The sequence below is a fragment of the Carcharhinus amblyrhynchos genome, unplaced genomic scaffold, assembly GCF_965287045.1.
Source record: "Carcharhinus amblyrhynchos unplaced genomic scaffold, sCarAmb.v2.hapA scaffold_49, whole genome shotgun sequence".
In the NCBI taxonomy this organism is placed as follows: Eukaryota; Metazoa; Chordata; class Chondrichthyes; order Carcharhiniformes; family Carcharhinidae; genus Carcharhinus; species Carcharhinus amblyrhynchos.
In genome coordinates, this window is record NW_027649790.1 from 949,931 (window position 1) to 976,239 (window position 26,309).

The window sequence follows — 26,309 nt, forward strand, 5'->3', positions numbered from 1 at the left end:
GGAGAAAGCTCGGGAGATCAGCTAAGATCAAGAATCACACAACCACAATCAGTCCAGCAAGTGGCACAGGGCAGGGTCAAAAAGCCCAAATCGTATCGATTTCAACCGTGGAAAGGAGTTGATCCTAAGTTTCTGACAAAGATGCCGTTTTCCAAGAAAGGAGCAAGGATGGTTGAAAGCAGAAAATAAAGTGGTGCTTACTAAGGAAAGGACTGATAGTTTTACCATTTAACATTTACTGTTGTTGAGGTTGGCAGCCGTGTGATATCTTGTATTTCAAATTGTTTACTTGGAATAAAATCATAATTGAGACTTTGGGTGGCATGGTGGAGCAGTGGTTAGCATTGCTGCCTCACAACGTCATGGATCCGGGTTCGATTCCCAGCTCGGGTCACTGGCTGTGTCAAGTTTGCATGTTCTCCCTGTGTCTGTGTGGGTTCCCTCCAGGTGCTCCGGTTCCTCCCATAGTCCAAGGATGTGTGGGATAGATGGATTGGCCATGATAAATTGCATGATAGTGTTAGGGGGTTTAGCAGGGTAAATACATGGGATTATGGGGATAGGGTCTAGGGGGTTTGTGGTCGGTGCAGACTTGATGGGCCAAATGGCCTCCTTCTGCACTGTAGCATTCTGTGAAAATTGAGGGTAAGGGCCAAGGATTGGAAAATGGAACTAAGTAGATAACTAGTAGAGGGGTTATTAACTGTCACATGACCTTACCCCATGGTCCAGCCATTCATTGGCCAACACATCCATCCTTGTGACACACTGTCTTCTTACGCCAATGGGAAAGTCAATTGGATGATCATTGATTGTCAGCCAAACAGTCTTTTCTCTCTCTCTCATTTTCAATGTTTTTATATCTGGTAAAATCAAAAGCTCAAAGAAAACAATCGGTTTCAACGTCCCAATGATTTTTCATCAAGGTGGCAATGTCCTGGACATTGATCTTCAACTCTTGAAGATTCCAGGCCAATCCCGGAGAGTTGGCAACCCTACCTCCCACCTTCCTCTGAGAACAGAGCACCCGTTCAGTATCAGCAACAGAGGGTTATGTAGAAAGTATTACTTTCTCTGGTGCTGTTACATTTGCTCCTGAAGAGCACAGGTTCTACTTTTCCAAAGATACTGAGCTGACATCCAGTGGCAAAAACTGGCTACTGCAAACATCTCAAACTGAAATGAGCACTCTGCCTCGGTTTGCCTGTATAAATCTGTGAATGGCAAGGGAGGTCTGGGTGGGAGATATTGACAGCCAATCTGCTTTTTTGATTTTTTTTCCCCCACCACTTTCAAAGTTAAAATCAGGTGGAATATTTCAGAATTTTATTGAGAGCAGTTCTGGGCTGTATGATTCGAGAGTGACCAATTTAATACCCACTTTATCTGTGTGTTAATTAATCTGTGTAACTACAGACCAATTTATTTGATGAGTTGGGTATTTTTGGAATCTTTAATCAACAATGGGAATAGTAAATATCTAGATATAGAGAAAATAATTGGAAGCAACCAACACTGATTTCCAAAACCAAAGGCTATATTTACATAAATCGGGTTGAGCGCTTTGAGCAGGTCACAGTATAGTGGAACGGGAAATTGCAGTGAATGTGATGGACATGGACTTTCAGAAAGCTTTTGACAAGGCTACCATACAGGAGATTTTGGAGGACATTAAGGCGTACAGAAAACAGGGAGGGAAAAATAAATTGGATACAAAACCACCTAATTAATGACTTTATACCTATTCTATTTCTTTTTCAGTAGAGTTGCTACCGAAAGTAGTCGAGCATGAACGTGAGCGCAAGAACCCTGCAGGATTATACGTCATCAAAGAAAAGGTAGAAACATGGCAGTACTATTGAGAAAGGAGGCCTGATAGACACCAACCTATCAGCTGCTCAATGATAGTCAGGCAAGATATGACAAGTGAATACTGCAATTAAATAGGATAACTAACAAGCTCTGAAACACCTACATAAACCTTTAATCTCTCAGCTTGGAGACAAATTAATGGCCACATTAAAATATTATTGATGCTGTTTAAAATGACAGGTTTAATGGTATGTCAATTATATTAAGAAGCAAAGGTAAAGGACATTGTTAATTAAGTACTTGGAACGCTTATTCAGCGAGACTGCTGGGACACTGGGTTAGTGGGTAGGAAGTGGACGTATATAATACTGCATTCCATGAAGAAACCCATTATCAAGAAAAGTATTAGTGTTTCGTTTCATTCTTCATAAAATTTCGATTCTGGTGACTGCAGTCCCAGTCCTGTCCACTGCAGCTTCTGGTGACTGCTGGATTAGAGCACTGCTAGGGAATTAGATTGGTCAGTGGCTCCCTAAGCTGGGACTGCTTCCTGAGTGAGGGGCAGAAGCGCTTCCTCAAGCAAAATGTGGCAGGTGAGCAAGTATCGGCGGCAATGTGTGTTCACCACTGACTCATCAGACACCCGGAAGAGAAACCCAACCATCTCAAAGATCCTGCCCGGGGTCTGTGTTTATCATATCTTGCATTTATTATACCGGGCCTTTAATGTGGTCAAACATTCCAAGGTATTTCACAAGTGTCAACATCCTTGGACTCACTATTGACCAGAAGCTCAACTGGACTTGCTACATAACCACAGTGGCTACAAGAGAATGTCCGTGGCTAGGAATACTGTGGCAAGTAACTCACCTCCTGACTCCCCAGAGCCTATCCTGAATCTACAAGGCACAAGTCAGGAGTGTGATGAAATATTCTCCACTTGCCTGGATGGGTGCAGCTCCTACAACACTCAAGAAGCTTGACACCATCCAGGACAAAGCAGCCCGCTTGATTGGCACCGCATCCATAAATATTCACTCCCTCCGCCACTAATGCTCAGTAGCAGTAGTGTGTACTATCTACAAGATGTACTGCAGCAATTCACCATCACTTTGACAGCAACTTCCAAACCTATGAACCATGTCCACCTAGAAGAACAAAGGCAATAAATACATGGGAACACCATCACCTGCAAGTTCCCCTCCAAGTTATTCGCCATCCTGACTTGGAAACATATCACTGTTCCTTTGTAGTCGCTGGGTCAAAATCCTGGAATTCCTTCTCACAGCCCATGGACTGCAGCGATTCAAGAAGGTGGCCCATCACTACCTTCTCAAAGGCAACTAGGGATGGGCAATAAATGCTGGCCAGCCAGCGATGCCCATGTCCCATTATTGAATAAAAGAGCATTATGAAACAAATGTTGAAATCATTTTGCATAAAGAAACATTAGAGAACATGACTTAAAGCTTGGTTAGAGAGATTGGTTTTAAGCAATGATAAAATAGGTGAGAAAGAGGCAGGGAGGTTAAAAAGGAAATACTAGGGTTTGCTGCTGAGGTGCTGAGTCACCAATGGTGGATCATTTTGAACTATGGATGTGCATTTAGTAGCATGTAGAAACTTTGGGAGGCAGCAAGGACATGAAGAGAGCTGAGAAGAATGAGAATCTCAAAACCAAAGTCTTCCCAGACTAGGAGTTAATATAAGTTAGTGACAATATAGCTTCTCTCTGACTGACTCACTCCATCCTTCTCCAGAGCCATGGCTGAGATCTTCCAGCTCTTCCTGACAGTGGCATCTTCCAGCCCCATCAAAGAGTTTCCTGGTGATGGGATGAGCGAGTTGCACAAAATGCAGTAGGATTTTGGCAGGATGGAAAGATCCCACCGGCGGTCAACAGTGAGCTGCACCCAGGCTTGCTGGAAAACATGGTGAGGTGGGGGAGGAAAATCCTGCCCCCCCCACCCACCCCTCCCCCTGATGTTTCATAACTCCTATGGTCTTTGGACTTTTCCATTTCTACATATCTTTGCAAATTAATCCTCTTCAAGTACACATCCATTTGGCATTTGAAAGTGGAATCTGATTCCAATGAGGTAGCACTTTCCATTCGTTTGTGAAAAATTATCCTTACACTCTTCATCAACAATTTCAAAGCTTTGATCATTGATTACGACACACTTGCTGGAGGAAACAATTGCTTCTATCAAAACCTCACATAATTTTAAATACCTCTGTTAAGTCTTAACTATTGCTGCTCTAAGGAGAATAATCCCAACTTCTTCTAACTGAAGTCTCTCATTGCTGCCAGAATCTACTCTACCATCTCAAGGAACTTTGACACTTTTTCTAAAGCTTGGGCTGAAATTTTACCGGCATGCCTGCCCCAATTCCAGGGGCGGGCGAGGCTCAGAGAACGGCATTCTCTGGTATCCTCGGATGAGATACTACGAACTCAGGCAGACATGCCGGTAAAATTCGGCCCTTAGTGTCCTGAATTGTATGCAGTACTCTAGTTGAAGCCCAACCAGTGATTTGTAATGGTAATACAATAATGTAGCACTCCCTCACTACTGCACCAAAGTTTCAATCTAGATCATGAGCTCAAGTCTTGGAGTGGCGCTTAAATCCCAAATCTTCTGATTCAGAGGTGAGATTTTTTGTTTGTTTTTTCATGGATCTGTGCATCATTGACTTATTGCCCATACTTAATTACTCTTGACAGCAGGATAGTCAATAGGATTGTTCTTGGTTCGAGAGTCACATTCCTTCCCTTAAAGACATTAGTGAACCAGATGGATTTTTGTAACAATCGCTGAATGTTTCATGGGATGTTTTGATTCCAGATTTTTTAAAACAATTAAACTTAAATTCCACCAGCTGCTATGATGGGGTGGCACAGTGGTTAGCACTGCTGCCTCACCGCCAGGGACACGGGTTCAATTCCAGCCTCAGGTCACTTTCTGTGCGGAGTTTGTACATGCTCCCCATGTCTACATGGGTTTCCTCCGGGTCCTCCAGTTTCCTCCCACAGTCCAAAGATGTGCAGGTTAGGTGCATTGGACATGATAAATTGCTCCTTAGTGCCCCAAGTTGTGTAAGTAAAATGGATTGGGTGTTACAGGGATCAGGCAGGCAGGATAAGGTGTCGAGTTGGTGCAGACTTGATGGGCCAAATGGCCTCCTCTGCACTATAGGGATTCTATGATAGGAATTTACCTCCCAGAGCATTTGGTTAGTAACTTTACCACAATGCCGCCTTCATCTCTTAGTGTACTGCAACTGTCAACCATATAACCCATCCTTTCTCAAGATGGTTCAACTCCACACTTCTCCTTGTCTTGTTTTCATCCTAGATTCTATACATTGGAGCATATCCCCCTTTAACCATGACATATTAATTTAGCTTGTCTTTTGGGATGTTCAACCACAAACTGTGCCTCCCACTATGGACTTTATCCAAAATCATCAAGGCTTGTCAAAAGCAAATGGCCTTACCCAATCCTGTTGTATTCCAGGATTCTCCAGATGCTGAGGAAGACTCCCTAAGTGTTTCCAAGAGCGCAGCAGAACAGGCTGGATTCATAGTTTCCTCTGGACCACCTGCTAGATCCCCAAGACCAGCTGGTCGATCACCCAGGCGATACAACAGGTCTCCTGTCCGATCCCCTGGCTCCACCAGAGCGCACAAGTCTCCAAGTAGATCATCCAACTCACCAGCGCACCAGAGGAATGCTAACCGCATCATCCGTCCAGCGGGGGTTCATATGATCATGGAGCAAGATGAGGCGAGTGTGGAAGAAAATTAACGCTTGGAGGATCCTGTAATTATTTCATGGACATAAAACATACTGTAGGTGCACAGGTATCGGTATCAAAGCCTGGAACACATCCAGGGTTCTGGTCTCCATTACTGCTTTTACTCCTGAGCATACATATAATACAGAGTACCATAACCCTCTCTCCCTGCTAACCATGGCAACCTAGCTCCTAGAATGCAAACCAAGGTCAGACTGCTCAAATCAAGTATGTAAAATATCCCAAAACGCATCCCATTTGGAAGGGTGACTGTTGGCACTTTGAGGAGGGTAGTTCAATTGTTTAGCTTTTGACATCACACGTAAGTGATGCCAATTCAATTTAAAGGTGTGAGTATATAATGATACACGCTCAGAGCTTTCCTAGTGGACTTTATCTAAAATCATCAAAGTTTGTCAAAAGCAAGTGGCCTCCCCAATGCTGCTTGTGGCCCACAAGTTACCAGATCTCAGCTGCGGTGACTTTAAGCGGACACAAGAAGTGGTCTTGATTTCCTTGGTGGGGAGGGAGGGGGAATTGGGTTTCATTACGAAGCATTGCCCCGCTGACAAATCCATGGGTGTGCATAGGAATTGGGCTCAGTTTTGATAACCCAGTCTCTATGCTTATGCAAGAAAAATGGCCATTTTTGCAAGATATGGGAGATTGCAATGCTATGACTTGTGTCCAGGAGGGGAGGTGATTGGTAAACAACCAATTGTTTCCTGGATGGTAGCCTCCCCCTCCTAAGGGCCAGAACCAACACTCCAGCCAGTGGAATGAGAGTCGCACCACCTCCACTTAACTAGAAACTGAGATGATGCATTCCATGAGAGCCAGTGTCTAAGCTAACCTCTTCAAGGCTAGTCTAGTAGATTGGCCCTTCAAGTCATTTCCACAAAGCAGGTCAAACTAAATAAGGGAAAATCACATTATCAGATACAACAGCTGTAAAGTAATAAGATGATTGGTGGACTCGGGTGGTGACTCAGGCAGTCACATGATGGCTATGTCTAGTTAATTGAGGAAGGAGTGGGTTGGCAAGAGTTAAGTCAACTCCAACCCTTTACTAACTCGATTAATTAGAATCAATCAACCAACAGGAGGGACACCAGATAGGACACCTTTAGACTGGCATTTTACACTTAACAAAGTAAAGGATGTTTTATTGGTTATTTTACACTATATTAAAAATACTGATGTGCACATTAAACACAGACACAAGGTTGGTTTTTGGTAATTGGTTAATCCTAATGGGCACTATCTACTCAATCCCTGACAATGAAAGTTAATGACCATGGATATCAAATGAGCATGGGAATTGGACTTGGCTGTGATGCTTCCTGTAGTTGAACAGTCTTTCACCACTGAATGTCCATTTCAGTGAGGTATCGCAAAGCTGCTTGGTGCAAAGCCTTTACCCCAGCACAAGAGGAGGGAAGACAATCAGGAAATGGAATGCTTTAGAAATAACTTTGTCTGCAGTTCTCAATCCCAACAGTGGCTGTCAGCTTAAACTATTCAAATGTCCAATCAGTGTCTTTTCCAGAAACTCTCTGCAGCTAGTAGGACAGATGGGGAATCTGGATGAGAACTTCCACACTTCCAAACAATACCTTTGCAAACCCTCTACCACTCACTGCGATTTCCATCTCTAGAACCTCCAGTGCTTCCAGCTAACTGCTTTGTCCAAATGACTGCCTTTCCCAACCCTCTGTCACTTGTATGCGACTGGTTCATGATGTAAAGCAATACCAATGGCACTGGTTCAATTCCCGTACCAGCTGATGAATAACCTTCTCAACCTTGCCCCTCGCCTAAGGTGTGGTGATCCTCAGGTGGCACAGTAGTTAGTACTGCTACCTAACAGTGCTAGGGACCTGGGTTCAATTCCGGCCTTGGGTCACTGTGGAGTTTGCACATTCTCCCCGCGTATGCGAGGGTTTCCTTCAGGTTTCCTCCCACAAAGATGTGCGGTTTAAGTTGATTGGCGATGCTAAATTGACCCTAGTGTCAGGGAGATTAGCAGGGTAAATATGTGGAGCTATGGGGATCATGCCTGGGTAGGATTGAAATTGGTGCAGACTCGATGGGCCAGTTGGCCTCCTTCCGCACTGTAGGGATTCAATGAAATCACCATCCGTCAGCTGTCCTCTTCAAAGGAGTCTTTACCTTTACCTCCAACTCCATTGTCCTTGAGCCGGTCATGACATGATGCTGAAAGTTCAGGAGCCTTGTCTCGCCAACCCTCTCCCGACATTCCATACAGCTCCGATGGTCCTGAATACCATTTTGGGAAATATAGTGACAGGTGCATTTCCTTGAAACAGGTAAAGATCTCCAGCCTAGACTGAGCAAATGTAGGTATCATTTGAATCTTTTTGTGCCTCATACAAGGAGCCAAATCACAGGAATGCATCTAATCAATTTTTAGTGTTCAGCTGCGGTTTATTTTTAACACAATGCTTTTTAATCAAGCTGTGAGCACTTTAGATTTACTTGCAGCTGAATGTTATCCTGGCACAGTGCTATTAAAATAGTCAATCTATATGATTCCTCCTGAACAGTGTCCCAACTTTCTTCTTCTTCAAATCACTGTGTAGGGGGTGGCACAGGTGTTAGCACTGCTGCCTATAGCACCAGGGACCTGGGTTCAATTCCCAGCTTGGATCACTGTCTTTGTGGAGTTTGCACATTCTCCCTGTGTCTGCATGGGTTTCCATTGGGTCCCCTGGTTTCTTCCCACAGTCTGAAAGACATGCAGGTTAGGGTGCTTTGGCTATGCTAAATGCTCCCTCAGTGTACCCAAACTGGTGCCGGAGTGTGGCAAGTAGGAGATTTTCACAGTAACTTCATTGCAGTGTTAATGTAAGCCTACTTACAAATAAACTTAAAGTCCCCTTTATCATGTTCCACAGTCAATACTTTTCTTTGGTAAAATTCCCTCTTTATTTCCTCTCCTCATGTTGTCCATCTTGGACCTCCCTGTGCCATGGACCAATCGCAAGTCAAAACATTAGGCAGGGTATTTGCACTTTCTCCCTTGCCTTCACCAGCTTCCACCCTCCTTCTGAGATTTTGTCCATCTGCTCTGTGGGAAAGTGACCGGCTGTCGCTCAGTGATTCCACTGCGCTGCAGTGTTTGGGAGAAAGGGATGCAGCCACGGGCACAGCCCCACACCTCAACATTGTGGGGTTGAACCTTGGGAGCTACAGCATGCTATGTCTGGATGCTCCAGTACAGAGTAACACCAGTGCGTCAGATGTGGTTTTGCATTTGGAGAGCAGATTATGAGTGTTATGGACCTTTTGCTTGACCTTTCTGAGATGGTTAACTTTTAAAGGTTCACGGAGAACCTTCTCCCCCAAAAAGCTGTTGAAGTTAAGTCGACAGAAAATTAAGCTGATGTTGATATAAGTTTTCTTAAGATAATAAGAGATGTATGTTGCAACATTACGTTAAGGGATTGCAGCATGACATCACTAGAAGGAAGTGTGTCAGGCTGCAGTCCTTTAAAGGCATATTACAGCAGTATGGAACCAAGTTGGATAAATGGAGTTAAGATACAGATTAGCTGTGCTCATACTGACTAGCAAAACAGCCTCAAGATGCTGAATTTCTTATTCTTGTCTTATATTCTTACCTTTGTCTCAGCCAGCGGTAAGTTAGCTTGTGCTGTTTCAGTAAAGTGACTTGGTTTCTGCTAGTTGAAATCAAGAGTCTTTCATGTACTTGTCCAGATCAGAGAAGTGAGGTGTGCCAGCGATTTGCATGTATTAACATGAACAATATGCTCCTCACACACTCCCAAATGCTCATTGTTAGCCCATCAATGTACGTGAGCGGATCCGATATAGTCCAAGTTTGATGCTTGCTTTAGATAACAAGAAGCCTTTGCATTGTTTAGACACCAATCATATGGACAGACTACTAATGTGTACTCAGCCTGTTCTTGCTCTGGTACCTGAATAGAACATGTTATTTCAGGTTAATATTTGGACAACTCAGCCATCACTTTGAGGCATCTGGGTGTGTGCTAGTAATTTAGACACTGCAAAACAGGAGAAATTGATAAGAAACTGTCTCAAAATTTCAATAAAGGTTTATTGCAGATTCCTGTACCTTGGTTTCCAAATTACTTTTCTGAACAACGTTTCTGGACATTCACTTGGTACCCAGTTTGTATCAGTAGGATATTCCAAACATGACCTACATTGGATCAGTAACACCCCACTTTGGTGCACTTCAGTCAAGGTTAATCACACTGCTACACAAAACTGTAATTAGGAAACTATTGAAGGACATATGTAAAATCTCAAAGAGTTCAGTATTAAATTCAGGGTCATAGCTTTTGGGGTGGTGTAAAAATGGGTGAGGATGGGGCCACAGCTGATTATGTCACTATCAGCCACTTTATCATTTCCATGCGTTATTGTAGGGCAACGCGGTGGCACAGTGGTTAGCAATGCTGCCTTACAGTGCCAGAGATCCGAGTTCAATTCCGGCCCTGGGGTCACTGTTTGAGTGGAGTTTGCACATTCTTCCCATGTCTGCATGTGTTTTCTCCCAGAGCCCAAAGGTGTGCGGGTTGGATTGACTGGCATTGCTAAATTCCCCTTGGTGTCAGAAAGATTAGCAGGGTAAATACATGGGATAAGACCTGGGTGGGATTGTTGTTGGTGCAGGCTCAATGGACCGAATAGCCTCTTGCTGCTCTGTCGCGATTCTATGGATGAACTCTCTGCTTTTCTTCAAGTTGTACAATGGGATTTGTAAATGTCTTTTCTGAAGGGAAGGTGGCAATTTGTGCTTCCCTCAGTGCTGCATTGCTTTGTCAGCTTAGACTGTACATTCACGTCTGGATGAGGTTTGTATCGAAACGTCTGGCCAACAGGGCAGGATCTGAGCCGAGAAGCTGTGAAACGCTTTGCCATTTTTGGTGTCAGTGTCAAGCTGGATGCAACAAGTAGAGGAGGCAGCGTTACTGCTAGACAATTAATCCAGACAGTCAGCAAATGTTCTGGGGACTCGGGTTCGAATCCCGCCACAGCACATGTTGGAATTTGAATTCAATAAAAAAAATCTGGAATTAAGAATCTACTGATGACCATCAAATCATTGTCAATTATCAGAAATACCCATCTGGTTCACTAATATCCTTTAGGGAAGGAAATCTGCCACCCTTACCCGGTCTGGCCTACATGTGACTCCAGAGCCACAGCAATGTGGTTGGCTCTCAACTGCCCTCCAAAAGTAACTAGGAATGGGCAATAAATACAGGCTGCCCTGTTTAACCCACTGTCCATGAAATCCACTGGTGATACCTAAGCGGGGGATTCAGATGGGCTGGAGACTGCCAGAGTCTCTTGGATGGGAGGCCCTGGAATGGCTTCCAGCCCTTCTTCCTCCTTCAGGGCTCCTGTCTGTCCCTGGGACACTCCATGGGATGTAAGGGTAATTGGGATGAGCTCCAGAGGCCTTGGCATCACCTGGTCTTGCCGGTCCAGGAGCCCCAACATAGTTTGTACTATGGTGTGCAAACCCTTGATTATAGTCCTCTGAGTCCAGGCCAAGCTCAGGAGCCCCCTGCAATTGTCCAATGTGGCTGGAGCATGCTCCAGAGACCCTCAGCCAGGTCTTCAGAGACCTAGTTATGCCTTGGGCCCTGCCACTGATGGCTACCATCTCCTGCTCCAGTCTTTTCACCTCATTCACTACCTTTGCAGTTTTGGCCTGGGGTGCCATGCATTGATGGTATCATCTCCTCACCTGAAGGCAGTGGGGCTCCTGTGTGGCCTTGCAGTTGCTGGAACATTACTGACACGTTCTCCTGCAGTTCCTGGCTCTACCACTGCGTCTCCACCAGTTTTGGGGGAACCTTTTCCATCGGCTCAGCATCTGTTTCTTGGGATCCAGCAGACTGGCGCCTGCCCACTTCCTCAGACATTTCCATTTCCACCTGATGTGCATTAGCAGCTGTGTGGTGCTCACCAGATAGTGACCCTGAAGCCTGTCTGCTAATTCCGCCCACCACAGTGTGTGTCTCTGTGCTAACAGATGGTGCCAGTGATGCCTGGTTGATGCTAGCGGAGGTGGCATGAGGGGATGCAGACACCTACGTAACACCTGTTACTCCTGCAAAACAAGACACATGGTTCAATGCAAGGGAGCGACAGGTAGCTGGGCAGTTCGGAACTTACTGGAACCAGGTCATATGGTTGAACTTCTGTGGATCCTCACTTCTGTGGCACAGGCCAAAATAGAAACCCTACAGTGCGGAGGAAGGCCATTCTACCCATCAAGTCTACACCGACCACGATCCCACCCAAGTCCTATCCCCATAACCCCATGCATTTTTCGTCCCACATCACTCACTCTTTCCTGAGAGCTCCATCACTTACCCTTCATGCGGGGGGGGGGGGTGCGATTAGGAGATGCAGCTTGGGAATTCCCCCGCCTTTCTTCTCTTATGCACTATCTTCTCCTGAGGGAACAAAAGGGGATGGTTGGAAGTCTGATGCCTGGTAGGCACAGAGGTAGGGGGGACAGGAAGTGGTTGTGATGAGAGTGCCAGAGGGATTTGAGGAAGATGCTGGTGGTGGGGGGTGTGTGTCAGGTGCTGGAAGATGGCAGGGTGTCAGAGAGTGGATTTGTATGGACAATCCAGGTGTGACGAACAAGACTGATACCAGGATGTGACAGATGGACGCTCATCCTTGCAGCTCGAATGAGGTCATTCATTTGCTTGTGACATTGGGTGGCAGTCCTCAGTGTCAGGCCACTGGCACTGACTGACAAAGCCACCCCATTCCACTCCCTGCTCCCAGATCATCTATCCTCATGGGGGTACAGGATGGCCCACCTCTCCTCCACTGCATCCAGAAGCCTTCTGAGACTGCCCTCATGGTGGGACAGGGTTAGCACTGCTGCCTCACGGCGCCAGGGATCAGGTTCAATTCCCGGTCTCGGGTCACTATCTGTGCAAAATCTGCACGTTCTCCCTGTGTCTGCGTGGGTTTCCACTGCGCGCTCTGGTTTCCTCCCACAATCCAAAAAACGTGCTGGTTACGGGCATTGACCATGCTAAATTCTCCCTCGGTGTATGCGAATATGTACCAGAATGTGGCAACTAGGGAATTTTCACAATAACTTCATTGCAGTGTTAATGTAAGCCAACTTGTGACACTAATAAATAAACTTTAAACTCAGTGAAACATGGTGCTGCTGTCCGCATTGCCATCCTCCTGGTGTGACTGGCTGTGAGTGCAGAGGAAGCCTTTAAATGTTAACTGTTAACTGTTAACAGTGCTCACTGAGAGCTGGTTTGGGAGAGTCACATATCTGGAGACTCCGGAACAGTGTGTTTCACATAAGAGTTCATTCAGTATACAAGTGTGGGATGACTATGGGCCATCCAGACCATGCCAGGGCAGACTGGCACCAATTACTCTGATTTTCCCACCTTTATGACACTCAGTCAATTTGTGGGAAAACTCCAGCAATTAATTCCATTTCTCTCTCCACAGATGCTGCCAGACCAGCTGAGTATTTCCACCATTTTCTGTTCTTAGACAAAAGCAAAATACTGGAAATCTCAACTAAGTCCTGGCTGTGTTATGAAGCCTACTTTAAGATGCCCTTTGTCACAACTGATGAGAGGCTGCAGTTAGTAAATTTAAACTCTTATTAAACATTCTTCCATGTCTCTCATCATTCTCTGTTGTTATGTGACCTTATAATCACTGATGTAGACTATATATTTACGACATTAGCTTTTTTTATCTACATCTCCCCCCTGTCACCGACTTCACAAAATACATTACTTACATTCTCATACACTGGTTAATAATTATTCCTCTACCATCAACACAAATGGGTTATTATCACATTTCTGATAGATTCATATAATCTCTATAGTGAAAAAGGAGGCCATTCAGCCCATCAGATCTGCACTGACATCAATCCCTCCTAGGCGCTATCCCCGTATCTCCACGTATTCACAGAGGTTAGCAGCTGTGCTAACCTGTGTCAGCTGGAGCTTGCTGTGCCCAAATTGTTCAAAGATATTTCATTGGCTGGTTATTAAAAATACAGCTTGCTTACCGACGACTGGCTTTCAGCATTCTGAAGACAGAAACTCCCTTCTTGAATGGTGAGATCAATGAACATAAAGGACCCCCTCACAGTCATGGTAAAATATAAGCACTTTAATTTTATTCATTTATTTTACACAAGGCTAAAATGGTAACATTTACAAAATAGTATTTCAAACGTTTGAATCATCAGACAATAAAACATTACAGAGAGAATACTAAAGGCACTTTATCCAGTCTACATCGCAACTCACACTTCATTTGGAATGAGCAAGTGCGTGAAATTTGTGCTTGCCCCTTTAAGGGGTATTTCCTATCAAGTTTAATTTAAAAGTATGATTCACCCCCACCACCCCAAAGTTTGAACAATGTCCTCTAGGCTTAAGAGTGGAGCTGTTCGCAACACATTAAGATATTATTTTGTGTCATTTTTCTGACACGGAAGATGTACCTTTAAGATGCAGATTTTTTTTGGTCAAAATTGCACAGAAATGAGGGGAGATATTCAGGTCGTTGGTTTTGGGGAATCTTGGGTGGAAATGGGTTTCATCACATTTTGTGGAGCAGAGAAATGAATTCCAAAATTTGGATCGGGGGTTGCAGCCTGAGCTTACAGTTGGTATTTTAGCTTAAAGTAATGTTAGGTTTTCTCACCTAATCATAGAATCCCTACTGTGCAGAACTAAGCCATTTGGCCCATCGAGTCTGCACTGACAACAATCCCACACCAGACCCTATCCCCATAAGCCCACATATTTACCCTGCTAATCCCTTTAGCCCACACATCCTGGAACACTAAAGGGCAGTTTAGCATGGCCAAACAACCTAACCTGCACATCTTTGGACTGTGGGAGGAAACTGAAGCACCTGGAGGAAACCCACGCAGACACAAGGAGAATGTCCAAACTCCACACAGATAGTGACCCAAGTTGAGAATCGAACCCAGGTCTCTGGCACTGTGAGGCAGCAGTGCTAACCACTGTGCCACCATGCCACCCAATGATAAAGTGGCCCTTCAAACTCCCAAAGTTTTGGTCACCCTGGGATGATTTATTCCTTTAAAAGGCGCTGTATAAATGCAAGTTTTTGACACCTTTATTTGCCATTCTCTAATCCAATATTTGAAGGAAATTTTGAATTAATTGTGGTTGTGGTTGACGCTTAACTGCCACTGAAACGGCGAGTAAACCACTTCATTCAAGGGCAATTAGGGATGGACAACAAATGCCAGCTGACAGTGCTGCCCACATCCCTTGAACGAAGAAATAAAAAGTTCCACACAGACTGATGGAGAAAACCCATCTTCACCTGATCTGGTCAGGTACTCACCCCTCTCAGAGTTCATTTGATAGCACTGGGAGTTTAGAACCTGGAGTGATCTTCCTTCCCACTTTCTCAGATCCAGATTAAGTTTAGCACCCTTTACACATGGATTGTGGCCACTACACCAGGAGTGAGCAATACCAGGGACCAAAAGGGTTAAAAGCAGACTCGGAATGCCACGGCACAGTAGTTCAGTGGAGGTCAGACCCACCCACAGCCTAAAGGAATTTTATATCCTACAATTTTTTTTGTTCCAGTAACCATGGTAACCCACCTCGTTATAGAAAGTGATTCTGCTGAAAGGCTGACAGGGGAGTTTGGCACCATGTGTTGGGCTCACCCACTCAGCTGAAGTAGGTGATGATGCTCCTCAGTTAGATAAACAAGAATGGATGATCTCATTGTTATAATTCACCATACGGAACCGTTTTTTTTCCCCACAGCCAGTGGGTCAAAATTCAGAAAGAACACCCGTCCAGGGTTACGCCAAGGTTGGACAGTCCATCAGGTCAATTATGGGCACAAAGGGTCATTAAAACCAACTGCTGGAAAATAACTCGGCGTATCGACAAATAATTTTATCATTTAATTGCCGCAGTATCCACTGCTTAACATCAATCTCTCCTCTTTGCCTTTTAGCACTGGCATTCTCATTCAGGGCAATGGTGGTGGTATTACTGGACTTCTGTTTGTTCATACATGGGATGTGGCACCACCGTCATGTGTCGTCCCTCTCTAATTGCCTTTGAACTCAGTGGCTTGCTCAGCCATTTCAGAGAGGCCGTTAAGAGTGAACCACATTGCTGTGGCTCCAGAGTCACAAGTCAATCAGACCAGGTAAGGACATTAGTGAACCAGATGGGTTTTTAATTGATGATAGTTTTGCAGTCATCATTACTGAGACTAACTTTCAATTACAGATTTTATTAACTGCCGCAGTGAGATTTGAACACATGTCCCCAGGCCTCTGGATCACTAATCCAGTGGCATCACCATTATGCCACCATCTACCCTGATTAGTAGCCCAGACTAATGATCCAGAGACGTGGGTTCATATTCCATTGTTGCACTTGGAATTTAAAGTTAAAATTAAAATAATTAAATCTGGGATAAGCCAGTTGCAGTAAAGTTGACCATCAAACTGTCCCAAAAATCCATCTACTTCATTAATGTTCTTCAGGGGAGAAACTGCCTGTCCTTACCCACATCTGGCCTTTGTGTGACTCCAGACCCACAGCAATGTGTTTGACTCTTAACTGCCCTCTGAATTGGTCTAATCAGCACATCAGTTGTACCAAACTGCTCCTGTGAGTATATCTATGCCACATGGACTGCGGCGGTTCAAGGAGGCTGCTCACCACCATCTTCTCATGGGCAATCAGGGATGGGCAACAAGTGCCAACCTGATCAGCGATGCCCGCATCCACTGACCGAACGAAACAAAATTTGAGGTCTCTTTGATCATCTGTTGACACGCATTGCCCGTTTCCATGACTTGGGCATGAGTTTAACACTTTGCCTCTCTGGATTTCCCCCCCGGTGTTGAAATGCTGACCTTCTGCAACTGTCTCTAACTCAAACTTTCCCATCGCTTGGTGATATCCAACACCCAATGTGGAACTCCCATCAGCCTTCTCTCTCTCTCCTACAATGTACTGGCGATTCCAATCCATACAGAGTGGACCTGAATCACCTTACCCTCCTGCCCTTTTGCACCCTTGGTGATATCCAACACCCTGACCCTTCACCCTTTGCTTAGATTTTCGAGAAGAAAAAGTAAAGTTTCTTTGCCACCCAGTCGTGGGAATAAACATCCTACGAATTACCCATTAACCCTACCAACATAGAAAGAAGTCATGGCAGTCAAACTGGGCAGCAGGGTTGCCAACTCAGATGGCATGGATTTCTGGAGGTCACCACATGATCTGGGACCTCACCCCACCATTGTTCACCCAACGTGCCCATGCACCACCTTCCTACACCAATTGGAGAACTGATAGATCCTTCCTCACCCAGTAGAGTAATTCTTGGCTACCAATGTTCTATATTTTTATAACTAACATACAAAAGTGTTCAAAGAAGAGGGCCATCTTTAAACCCCGGAACATTCTAGGGCAGTTTTGGAGGGTTGACAAATCCAGTTGGGCCTATGAGCCAAATGTCACCGTGCAGCCTGACCAAAACGGTATGTATGGGCCAAGGACAATCAGAATGAAGGAAGGGTGAGATGGGATGTCTGACGAGGCAGGTTCTGGTTTCAGGATAGTCTGATCAAAACTTTAATAAAAAATAAACATTCAGCTGTCGTTTTTGATTTTCTGTCACTAGGTGTGACTACAAATGAAGTGTGCAAAGGTGACATCTAGTGGTCACGATGCGGCTTTGTTTATGGACACATTCTCTGGCCAGGCACATCTTTGGCTTCCTAATAGTGCAGGTGGACACCTGAGACCATATTTACAGTGACACAAAGTGTGGCTGACGTTATTACAACAAAGGCAGTGTGAGCTGCACATATTACGCTGCTGATGATCACACTTCAATAGTGCCACAGCTTTTAGAATGCACACATTTTCTTTTCCAGGGCCTGACATAAAAGAGATCATTTCAACAATGCAGTCGGCACCCAGCATTAGTTCAACATCTGCGCACGTAATCCCAATTAGTCCACAGCCATTTTACTCCCACTGTACAAAAGCCCAAACTCCTTCCAGTTCCTTTTGCTACATAGGATCTCAAAGACCAAATCATTTTCCATCCGCTCCCAAAATCTGGAATTATGTGAGCTTAATCATAAAATCCCCACCCAGACGTAAAAATCAGCTTTTGAGTGCTTTGTACAAGTGACCATTAAGGTGCTGCCATTCTCAGTTTGAGGGCGGGAAACTGGACGATCCAAATTCCTTCTGCGACACATGTATTATCTATAGGTCGGTATTGCTCCACTGGGATTGTCAAATAAATACTTTTCATCAATGCCACAGGATGGTTTGCAAATTGGGGCCACTGTTGCCCACATTCACTGGAGGATTTGGTCACAAAATTACATTTATCGTTAGGATGCTCAAGATGTACAAAACTGCAGTTTTGCGTGAAGACAGGCCTTGGAATAATCGAGAAACACCTGATTTTCATTCCTACTCCAGTCCACTTTGCACCGCCCAATTCACCCTCATTAGAAGACATCTTTTTCTGGTTACTGCAAGAAAGGTCAACCACTCTCCTCAGAGGGTCCATGAATGGCACAAGCCCACAATCTGTAAACTCAATTATAATTTGGGTTTAGAACATTCCATACACCTTGGAGAGATATTGCACTAAAGGAAGAAAGATTAAGGGACTGCAAAGAGCTCAGTAAACATAGGGTTTTGTGCAAACGTTGTGCTTTGAGGACTTTTCCCATGTTCGTTGTGGTTTCATGGTAAATTTAAGTGTCTGCCGGAAGGCCTCCTCCTCCTTTTCCAATCCCTTTTGCTCTCCACCCTCATTCCAGGACCTGTAACAGAAACTTCCCAGCTTTCTCCATCTCTCTTCCTCTTCGGCTTTCATGTTCAAGATGTAACCCACCCGACTTCCCAATGCAACACACTGCGGTCCCTTGGCGGTCAGTGCCATTCGTCAGCTCTCTGCCTCGTTCCGGCAACAACTGGTACAGCAGCAGCAGCTCAGCAAGTGGACGAAGGAGGGGCAGCGACGCCACCAGGCGGAGGAAGAGTGGGTCGAGACGAGGTCCTCGTGCGACACCACCAGCATGGCATCTTCTGTCTGAACTGAGGCGGAGGAAGAGGGGCTCAGTGCCTCTCGGAAATTCCGCAGAAACCAAAGGCCTTCAGTGGACAAGCCAGGGTCAGCAGCTGAAATAAAAAGGGAAATGAATGATATTTCTCTGCACAGTCAGTTGGGTTGCAACGCTGAACAGAAGATCTGTCCATGGCAAGCACTGTTTGGACATCGTTTAGCGCTCAAGTCTGTGCCACTATTCCATTAGATTCATTTGGTACCAATAAAGCAGATTATTACTTGAATAGGTATAAATTTAGAGAGGTGGATACTCAGCGAGACCTTGGTGTCCTCATGCATCAGTCACTGAAAGTAAGCGCACAGGTACAGCAGGCAGTAAAGAAGGCAAATGGCATGCTGGCCTTCATAGCGAGAGGATTTGAGTATAGGGAGAGGATGTTTTACTGCAATTGTGTAGGGTGTTGGTGAGGCCATACCTGGACTATTGTGTGCAGTTTTGGTGTGCTTATCTGAGGAAGGATGTCCTTGCTACAGAGAGAGTACAGCGAAGGTTTACTAGGCTTATTCCTGGGATGGCAGGTCTGTCATATGCGGAGAGACTAAATCGGTTAGGATTATATTCACTGGAGTTTAGAAAAGTGAGAGGAGATCTCGTAGACACTTATAAAATTCTAACAAGTTTAGACAGGGTAGATTCAGAAAGAATGTTCCCAATGGTGCAGTATATACTGTAGCTAGTACATGATGCATTGGTGATGGAGGGAGCGGATGTTTAAGATAATAGATGCGAATGAAATGGCCTATTTTATCCTGGATGAAGAGGAGTATTTCAAGTGCTGTGAGAGCTGTGTTTATCTAAGCAAGTGCAGAGTGCACACCTGGCACCAAAAGTGCTGGGAGAAGCTTTAGAGGAGCCAAACAGACCAACTTCACCCTTAGAAGCTCAAATTACATCTATAATGTAAAACGTAATGGTCACTAGCATCAATAATTGGTCCAATGATGAATGAAATTGCAATTCCATAATTACCAGCAACCTGGTTTTATTCCCTTCACAGCTAAACGCCAAACTAACAGCAGTAACTCAGTGGCAGGGAGACTAAATCAAAACCTTCAGTCACAGGGCGGTGTCTGGTCACATTTTGACATTCCTGGCCATTTTCCTAATGGGTTTGGAAAGGCCAGGTTTATCAATTTTTTTCTTTGGAAGAACGAACACGAGGTGCAGGGCAGCTGTAATACCAACAGGCTCGACACTGAAGTCCATCTCCAAAAGACTAAACAGTTTGTTTGATGATCTCAGTAATCACTCAATCTCTCAAACCCACAATTCATGTCCGATCTTGGTGGGTTTTTGAGCCTATTGATCAGGATTCTGCTACAAGTTCAAACATTCGCCAGGTTTGGAAAGTTAAGAGTAGGAACATAGAACATAGAACATTACAGCGCAGAACAGGCCCTTCGGTCCACGATGTTGCGCCGACCAGCATTTAAAAAAAAACAACACTAACCCACTAATCTAAACCAATCCCATTTCGTCCATAAACCTATCCACAGATCTCTTAAACGCCCCCAAACTAGGCGCATTTACAACTGCAGCTGGCAGGGCATTCCAGTCCCTCACCACCCTCTGGGTAAAGAACCTACCCCTGACATCAGTCCTATAACTACCCCCCCTTAATTTAAAGCCGTGCCCCCTCGTGCTAGCTTTCTCCATCCTAGGAAAAAGGCTATCACTATCCACCCTGTCTAAACCTCTAATCATCTTATATGTTTCAATAAGGTCCCCTCTTAGCCGCCTTCTTTCCAGCGAAAACAACCCCAAATCTCTCAGTCTCTCCTCATAGGATCTCCCCTCCATACCAGGCAACATCCTGGTAAACCTCCTCTGCACCCTCTCCAAAGCCTCTACATCCTTCCTGTAATGTGGGGACCAGAACTGCACACAATACTCCAAGTGCGGCCGCACCAGAGTTGTGTACAGTTGCATCATGACGCTGCGACTCCTAAATTCAATCCCCCTACCAATAAACGCCAAGACACCGTATGCCTTCTTAACAACCTTATCCACTTGATTCCCAACTTTCAGGGATCTATGTACACATACACCTAGATCCCTCTGCTCCTCCACACTATTCAAAGTCCTCCCGTTAGCCCTATACTCAACACATCTGTTATTCCTACCGAAATGAATTACCTCACACTTCTCCACATTAAACTCCATCCGCCACCTCGCGGCCCAGCTCTGCAACCTTTCTAAGTCACCCTGCAAACTATGACACCCTTCCTCACAATCTACCACACCTCCGACTTTGGTGTCATCAGCAAACTTACTAATCCACCCAACTATACCCTCATCCAGATCATTAATAAAAATTACAAACAGCAGTGGCCCCAAAACAGATCCCTGAGGCACACCACTCGTAACCGAACTCCATGACGAATATTTACCATCAACCACCACCCTCTGTCTCCTATCTGCTAGCCAATTCCTGATCCAATTACCTAGATCACCCCCAATCCCATACATCTGCATTTTCTGCAGAAGCCTACCATGGTGAACCTTATCAAACGCCTTACTAAAATCCATATACACCACGTCAACTGCCTTACCCCTATCCACCTCTTTGGTCACTTTCTCAAAGAACTCGATAAGGTTAGTAAGGCACGACCTACCCGCTACAAAACCATGCTGACTGTCTCTAATCAATTCATTACTCTCCAAATAACTATAAATCCTGTCTCTAATAATCCTAGGAAGGATTATTAATAGGAAGACAGTTAAAAGGTTACCTTAAGTCATATAAAGTGACCCACTGATATGGAGCAATTGTGATACTATTCTGCAAATATATTTTTTAATCTTTGTGATTAAGTTACTCAGTAACAGTTGCTTTTATGCTTTATATCTGCATCTGGCCTCTATTATCAGGTTTTCTAATGCCCTACGATGAGAAAGATTGGAGAACTCTACAATGAGAAAGATTGGAGGCTCAATCTTTACTAAACCCTCCTAGAGTATCAGCCTTGATTCGTGCTCAAGCTCTGGAGTGGGACCTGAACTGAGAATCTTATAACTCAGAGGCAAGAGTGTTACTAACTCAGCCACAGCTAAATTTCAATCCACATCAATGCCACTCCCATCCCACCCCATCTGAACCCTTGTGTTCTTAACCCTGCTCACAGAACAATACACTACCAAGTGAGCCACTAGTGGGGGGTGGTCTAGGTGTCTTTCTGTGGAGTCATAGAATCAAAGTGGTTTACAGCTTGGAAACAGGCCCTTCAGCCCAACTTGTCCATGCAGCCCTTTTTTGCTAAACCCCTAAGCTGGTCCCAATTGCCCATATTTTGCCCATATCCCTCTATACCCATCTTACCCATGTAACTGTCTAAATGCTTTTTAAAAGACAAAATTGTACTGCCTCAGAAGGAGGCCATTCTTATACTCTGAGTATTACAACAAAATAAACAAATTAATTACTTATCAAATTATAGGGGCACTGTAACAGAAAATGCATTACTTTAATTCAAGTTTGTTTTAATGTTTCTGGGATTGATGAAGACTCCAACCACAGTGGTGCACACAGGTTATGGAAAGGTGTCTATACACTTTTTTATGGACAGTGCGGTGGCACAGTGGTTAACGCTACTGTCTCTCAGTGCGAGGGGTCTGGGTTCAATCACCAGCCTTGGGCATCTGTGTGGAGTTTGCACGTTCTCCCAGTGTCTGCATGGGTTTTTCCCGGATGCTCTGGTTTCCTCCCATATTCCAGAGTTATGTAGGTTAGGTGGATTGACTGTGCTAAATTGCCCCTTATTATCACAAGATATGTTGGTGAGGGGGATTAGCAGGATAAATACATAGGGTTACGGGAATAGGGTCTGGGTGGGATGCTCTGTTAGAGAGTCAGTATAGACTCGATGGGCTGAATGGCCTCCTTGTGCACTGTAGGGATTGTATGATTCTATGAAAACAATAATCAGTAAAAAAAAATACAGCTGAAAGTGTTGACAACCTCTGGTGGGGCACTGCAACAAAAATAAAATGTCAAAAGGAAACTTAATAAATTAAATCAAAATGTCATTTCCTGGGGTGATTGTACCTCCTAGACCTCTGCAGCATCTACACAGGCCTTAACTGTGATGGTGGGCACGGAGTACTCCCCCTCTTAGACCGTCCGACTGCAAACACAGCGTGTCTCACCTAATCATCAAATGAACGCTCCCTTCCTGTATACACCCAGCAGCATTTTTAAACTATTTGCAGCAGAATGAAGGCTCGTGGTTAGGAAGTACGAACCTTACACAAGATTTGAAGGTAATAGCAATTGGTACCTACCTGTTTCTTCGCCATCATAAAGCCTGGAGTATTTGCTTATATCCAGCTTTGGCAAACATTGTTCCACAGGTACCCAGTGCCCAGTCACAGGACACAGCAGTTCCGTTGGCTGGTACAGAAGCTACAATGGAAAACACAGGGTCAACTCAATAGATGCAGAGCAAAGGCCTCTATAAATTGTGTGTGGAGTAAGAAGTAACCAAAAGTCTTGTTGAATCAGATCCTATTCCAGTCACCTCAGACAGATGCAAAACGTTGGTGTTTAAACCCAGAACAAGAATGGGCGCGCAGTACAAACACATGCTAAAGAGACAGTGATCGCAGTCCCTGGCTCTAAGCGCACAACCTGGAGCTCCACAATGTCACCCGGGTTACTAAGCAGGCTGCTTGGTATAAAGGAAAATCTAAAGACTTAAAGAGAGCAGCAGATACTGACTGTTCCAAGTCCACATCCTTTATAATCATTTAATTGAACAAAGAAGTTTCCTTTCAAACAAGTCAAGACCCATTCCAGTTAAAACAAACTCAGACAAACCATCATTAATGCATCCAAGTTCACAATAAACAACTGTATCTACCAAACCCTTGCACTCGAGGGCTACAGAGGACAATTCAATGCCAAATTTGCCAGTAAAACTGTATAAACAGCAGTGACACCACAGGGAGATGGATTGCATTGATATTATGGGTTAGATAATTATCGAGCAAAGAGACCTCGTAACATTATAACATCCATTAGCACAAACAATATTTTACAGAAATGCCAGATAATGTCATTTAGTCATCATAGAATCCCTACAGTGCAGAAGGAGGCCATTCAGCCCATTGAGTCTGCACCGACAACAATCCCATTCAGGCCCTATACCCGTAGCCCCATGTATTTACCCTGCTAGTCCCTCTGACACTAAGGGGCAATTTAGCATGGTCAATCAACCTAACCTGCACATATTTTCAGAAGGCGTTTGACAAAGTACCTCACAAGAGGTTATTGCAGAAGGTCGAGGGACATGGAGTTGGGGGTAGGGTGTTAGCGTGGATAGAGGATTGGTTGTCAAATAGGAGGCAGAGAGTGGGGGTCAACGGGTGCTATTCGGATTGGCAGATGGTGACTAGTGGAGTGCCCCAGGGGTCGGTGCTGGGGCCTCAGCTTTTTACCATTTATATAGATGATCTGGAGGAGGGAACCGAGTGTAGGGTGTCGAAATTTGCTGATGACACCAAGACTGGGGGAATGGCAAATTGTGCGGAGGGTGTGGAGAGTCTGCAGAAGGATCTAGATAGGCTGGGCGAATGGGCCAGGAAATGGCAAATGGAATTTAATGTTGGCAAGTGTGAGGTGGTCCACTTTGGTAGGAAGAATGGTAGGAAGGACTATTACTTACGGGGTGAAAAACTGCAGCAGGCGACGGTGCAGAGGGACCTCGGGGTCCTTGTGCCTGAGTCGCAAAAACGCAGCTTGCAGGTGCAGCAGGTGGTCAGGAAGGCGAATGGGATGCTGGCCTTCATAGCGAGGGGGATTGAATATAAAAGTAGGGAGGTCTTGCTGCAGCTGTATAGGGCATTGGTGAGGCCGCAGCTGGAGTACTGTGTGCAGTTTTGGGCGCCGCACCTGCGCAAAGATATTTTGGCCTTGGAGGGAGTGCAGAGGAGGTTTACTAGGCTGATACCGGAGTTGAGGGGGTTGAGCTATGAGGAGAGGCTGAATAAACTGGGCTTGTACTCGAATGAGGGGAGATCTCATTGAGACGTATAAGATGATGAATGGGATGGATAGGATAGAGGGGGAGAGACTCTTCCCACTCAAAAAAGACAGTAGGACTAGGGGGCACAGCCTCAAGATAAAAGGGGGGCGGTTTAGAACGGAGTTGAGGAGGAACTTCTTCACTCAAAGGGTGGTGAATCTCTGGAATTCTCTGCCCATTGAAGTGGTGGAGGCTGCCTTGCTAAATATTTTTAAGACGCGGGTTGATGGGTTTTTGATAAGCGAGGGGATTAAGGGTTATGGGGAGAGGGCGGGAAAGTGGAACTGAGCAGCGACAGATCAGCCATGATCTTATTGAATGGCGGGGCAGGCTCGAAGGGCTAGATGGCCTACTCCTGCTCCTATTTCTTATGTTCTTATGTTCTTATCTCTGGACTGTGGGAGGAAACCGGAGGAAACCCACGCAGATACAGGGAGAACATGCAAACTCCACACAGACAGTCACCCAAGACCGGAATTGAACCTGGTTCCCTGGCATTGTGAGGCAGCAGCGCTAATCACCCTTTACTAGTCAACCCTGTCCCTGCTGGCTCTATTGCTTTAGAACAATGAAGGGGTAACCAAGAAAGTAGGTGAGATGAGGGCAGTGCAGTTGATGTTGTCTACATGGACTTTAGCAAGGCCTTTGACAAGGTACCGCATGGTAGGGTTGCTGCATAAAGTTAAATCTCACGGGATCCAGGGTGAGATATCTAAATGGACACAAAATTGGCTTCTTGACAGAAGTCAGATGATGGCTGTAGAGAGTTGTTTTTCAAACTGGAACCCTGTGACCAGTGGTGTGCCTCAGGGATTAGTGCTGGGTTATTTGTCATTTATATTAATGATTTGGTTGAGAATATAGGAGGCATGGTTAGTAAGTTTGCAGATGACACTAAGAGTGGTGGCATAGTGGACAGTGAAGAATGTTATCTCCAATTGCAACAGGATCTTGATCAATTGGGTCAGTGGGCTGACGAATGGCAGATGAAATTTAATTTAGACAAATGTGAGGTAATGCATTTTGGTAGATTGAACCAGGGCAGGACTTACTCAGTTAATGGTAGGGCGTTGAGGAGAGTTATAGAACAAAGAGATCTAGGGGTACATGTTCATAGCTCCTTGAAAGTGGAGTCACAGGTGGATAGAGTGGTGAAGAAGGCATTCGGCATGCTTGGTTTCACTGGTCAGAACATTGAATACAAAAATTGGAATATCTTGTTGAAGTTGTACGAGATATTGGCAAGGTCACACCTGGAATACTGTGTGCAATTCTGGTCACCCTATTATAGAAAAGATATTATTAAACTAGAAAGAGTGCAGAAAAGATTTACTAGTATGCTACTGGGACTTGATAGATTGCGTTATAAGGAGAGGCTGGATATACTGGGACTTTATTCTCTGGAGCGTAGGAGGCTGAGAAGTGATCTCATAGAGGTCTATAAAATAATGAGG

At 44.9% G+C, this 26,309-nt stretch overlaps 2 protein-coding genes across 5 annotated transcripts in view; one reads left to right on the top strand and one right to left on the bottom strand.

Moving 5' to 3' along the window:
* hepacamb (hepatic and glial cell adhesion molecule b) overlaps positions 1-9,710 on the top strand; it is a 73,035-nt gene extending 63,325 nt beyond the window's left edge. For 2 of the 3 annotated variants that reach the window (XM_080182237.1, XM_080182235.1), the window contains 2 exons: positions 1,762-1,838; positions 5,334-9,710. In XM_080182237.1, coding sequence (XP_080038363.1) covers positions 1,762-1,838; positions 5,334-5,624 — 368 coding nt within the window. In that variant the 3' untranslated portion in view covers positions 5,625-9,710. The remainder of the gene's footprint in view (positions 1-1,761; positions 1,839-5,333) is intronic. The other variant, XM_080182236.1, reaches the window with a different exon arrangement.
* A 4,116-nt stretch (positions 9,711-13,826) lies between these two features.
* The window catches only part of LOC145337459 (arginyl-tRNA--protein transferase 1-like), a 62,309-nt gene continuing 49,826 nt past the window's right edge, over positions 13,827-26,309 (bottom strand). For both annotated transcript variants that reach the window (XM_080182238.1, XM_080182239.1), the window contains exons 11-12: positions 23,114-23,234; positions 13,827-18,884 (exon numbers count right to left, since the gene is read on the bottom strand). In XM_080182238.1, coding sequence (XP_080038364.1) covers positions 18,649-18,884; positions 23,114-23,234 — 357 coding nt within the window. In that variant the 3' untranslated portion in view covers positions 13,827-18,648. The remainder of the gene's footprint in view (positions 18,885-23,113; positions 23,235-26,309) is intronic.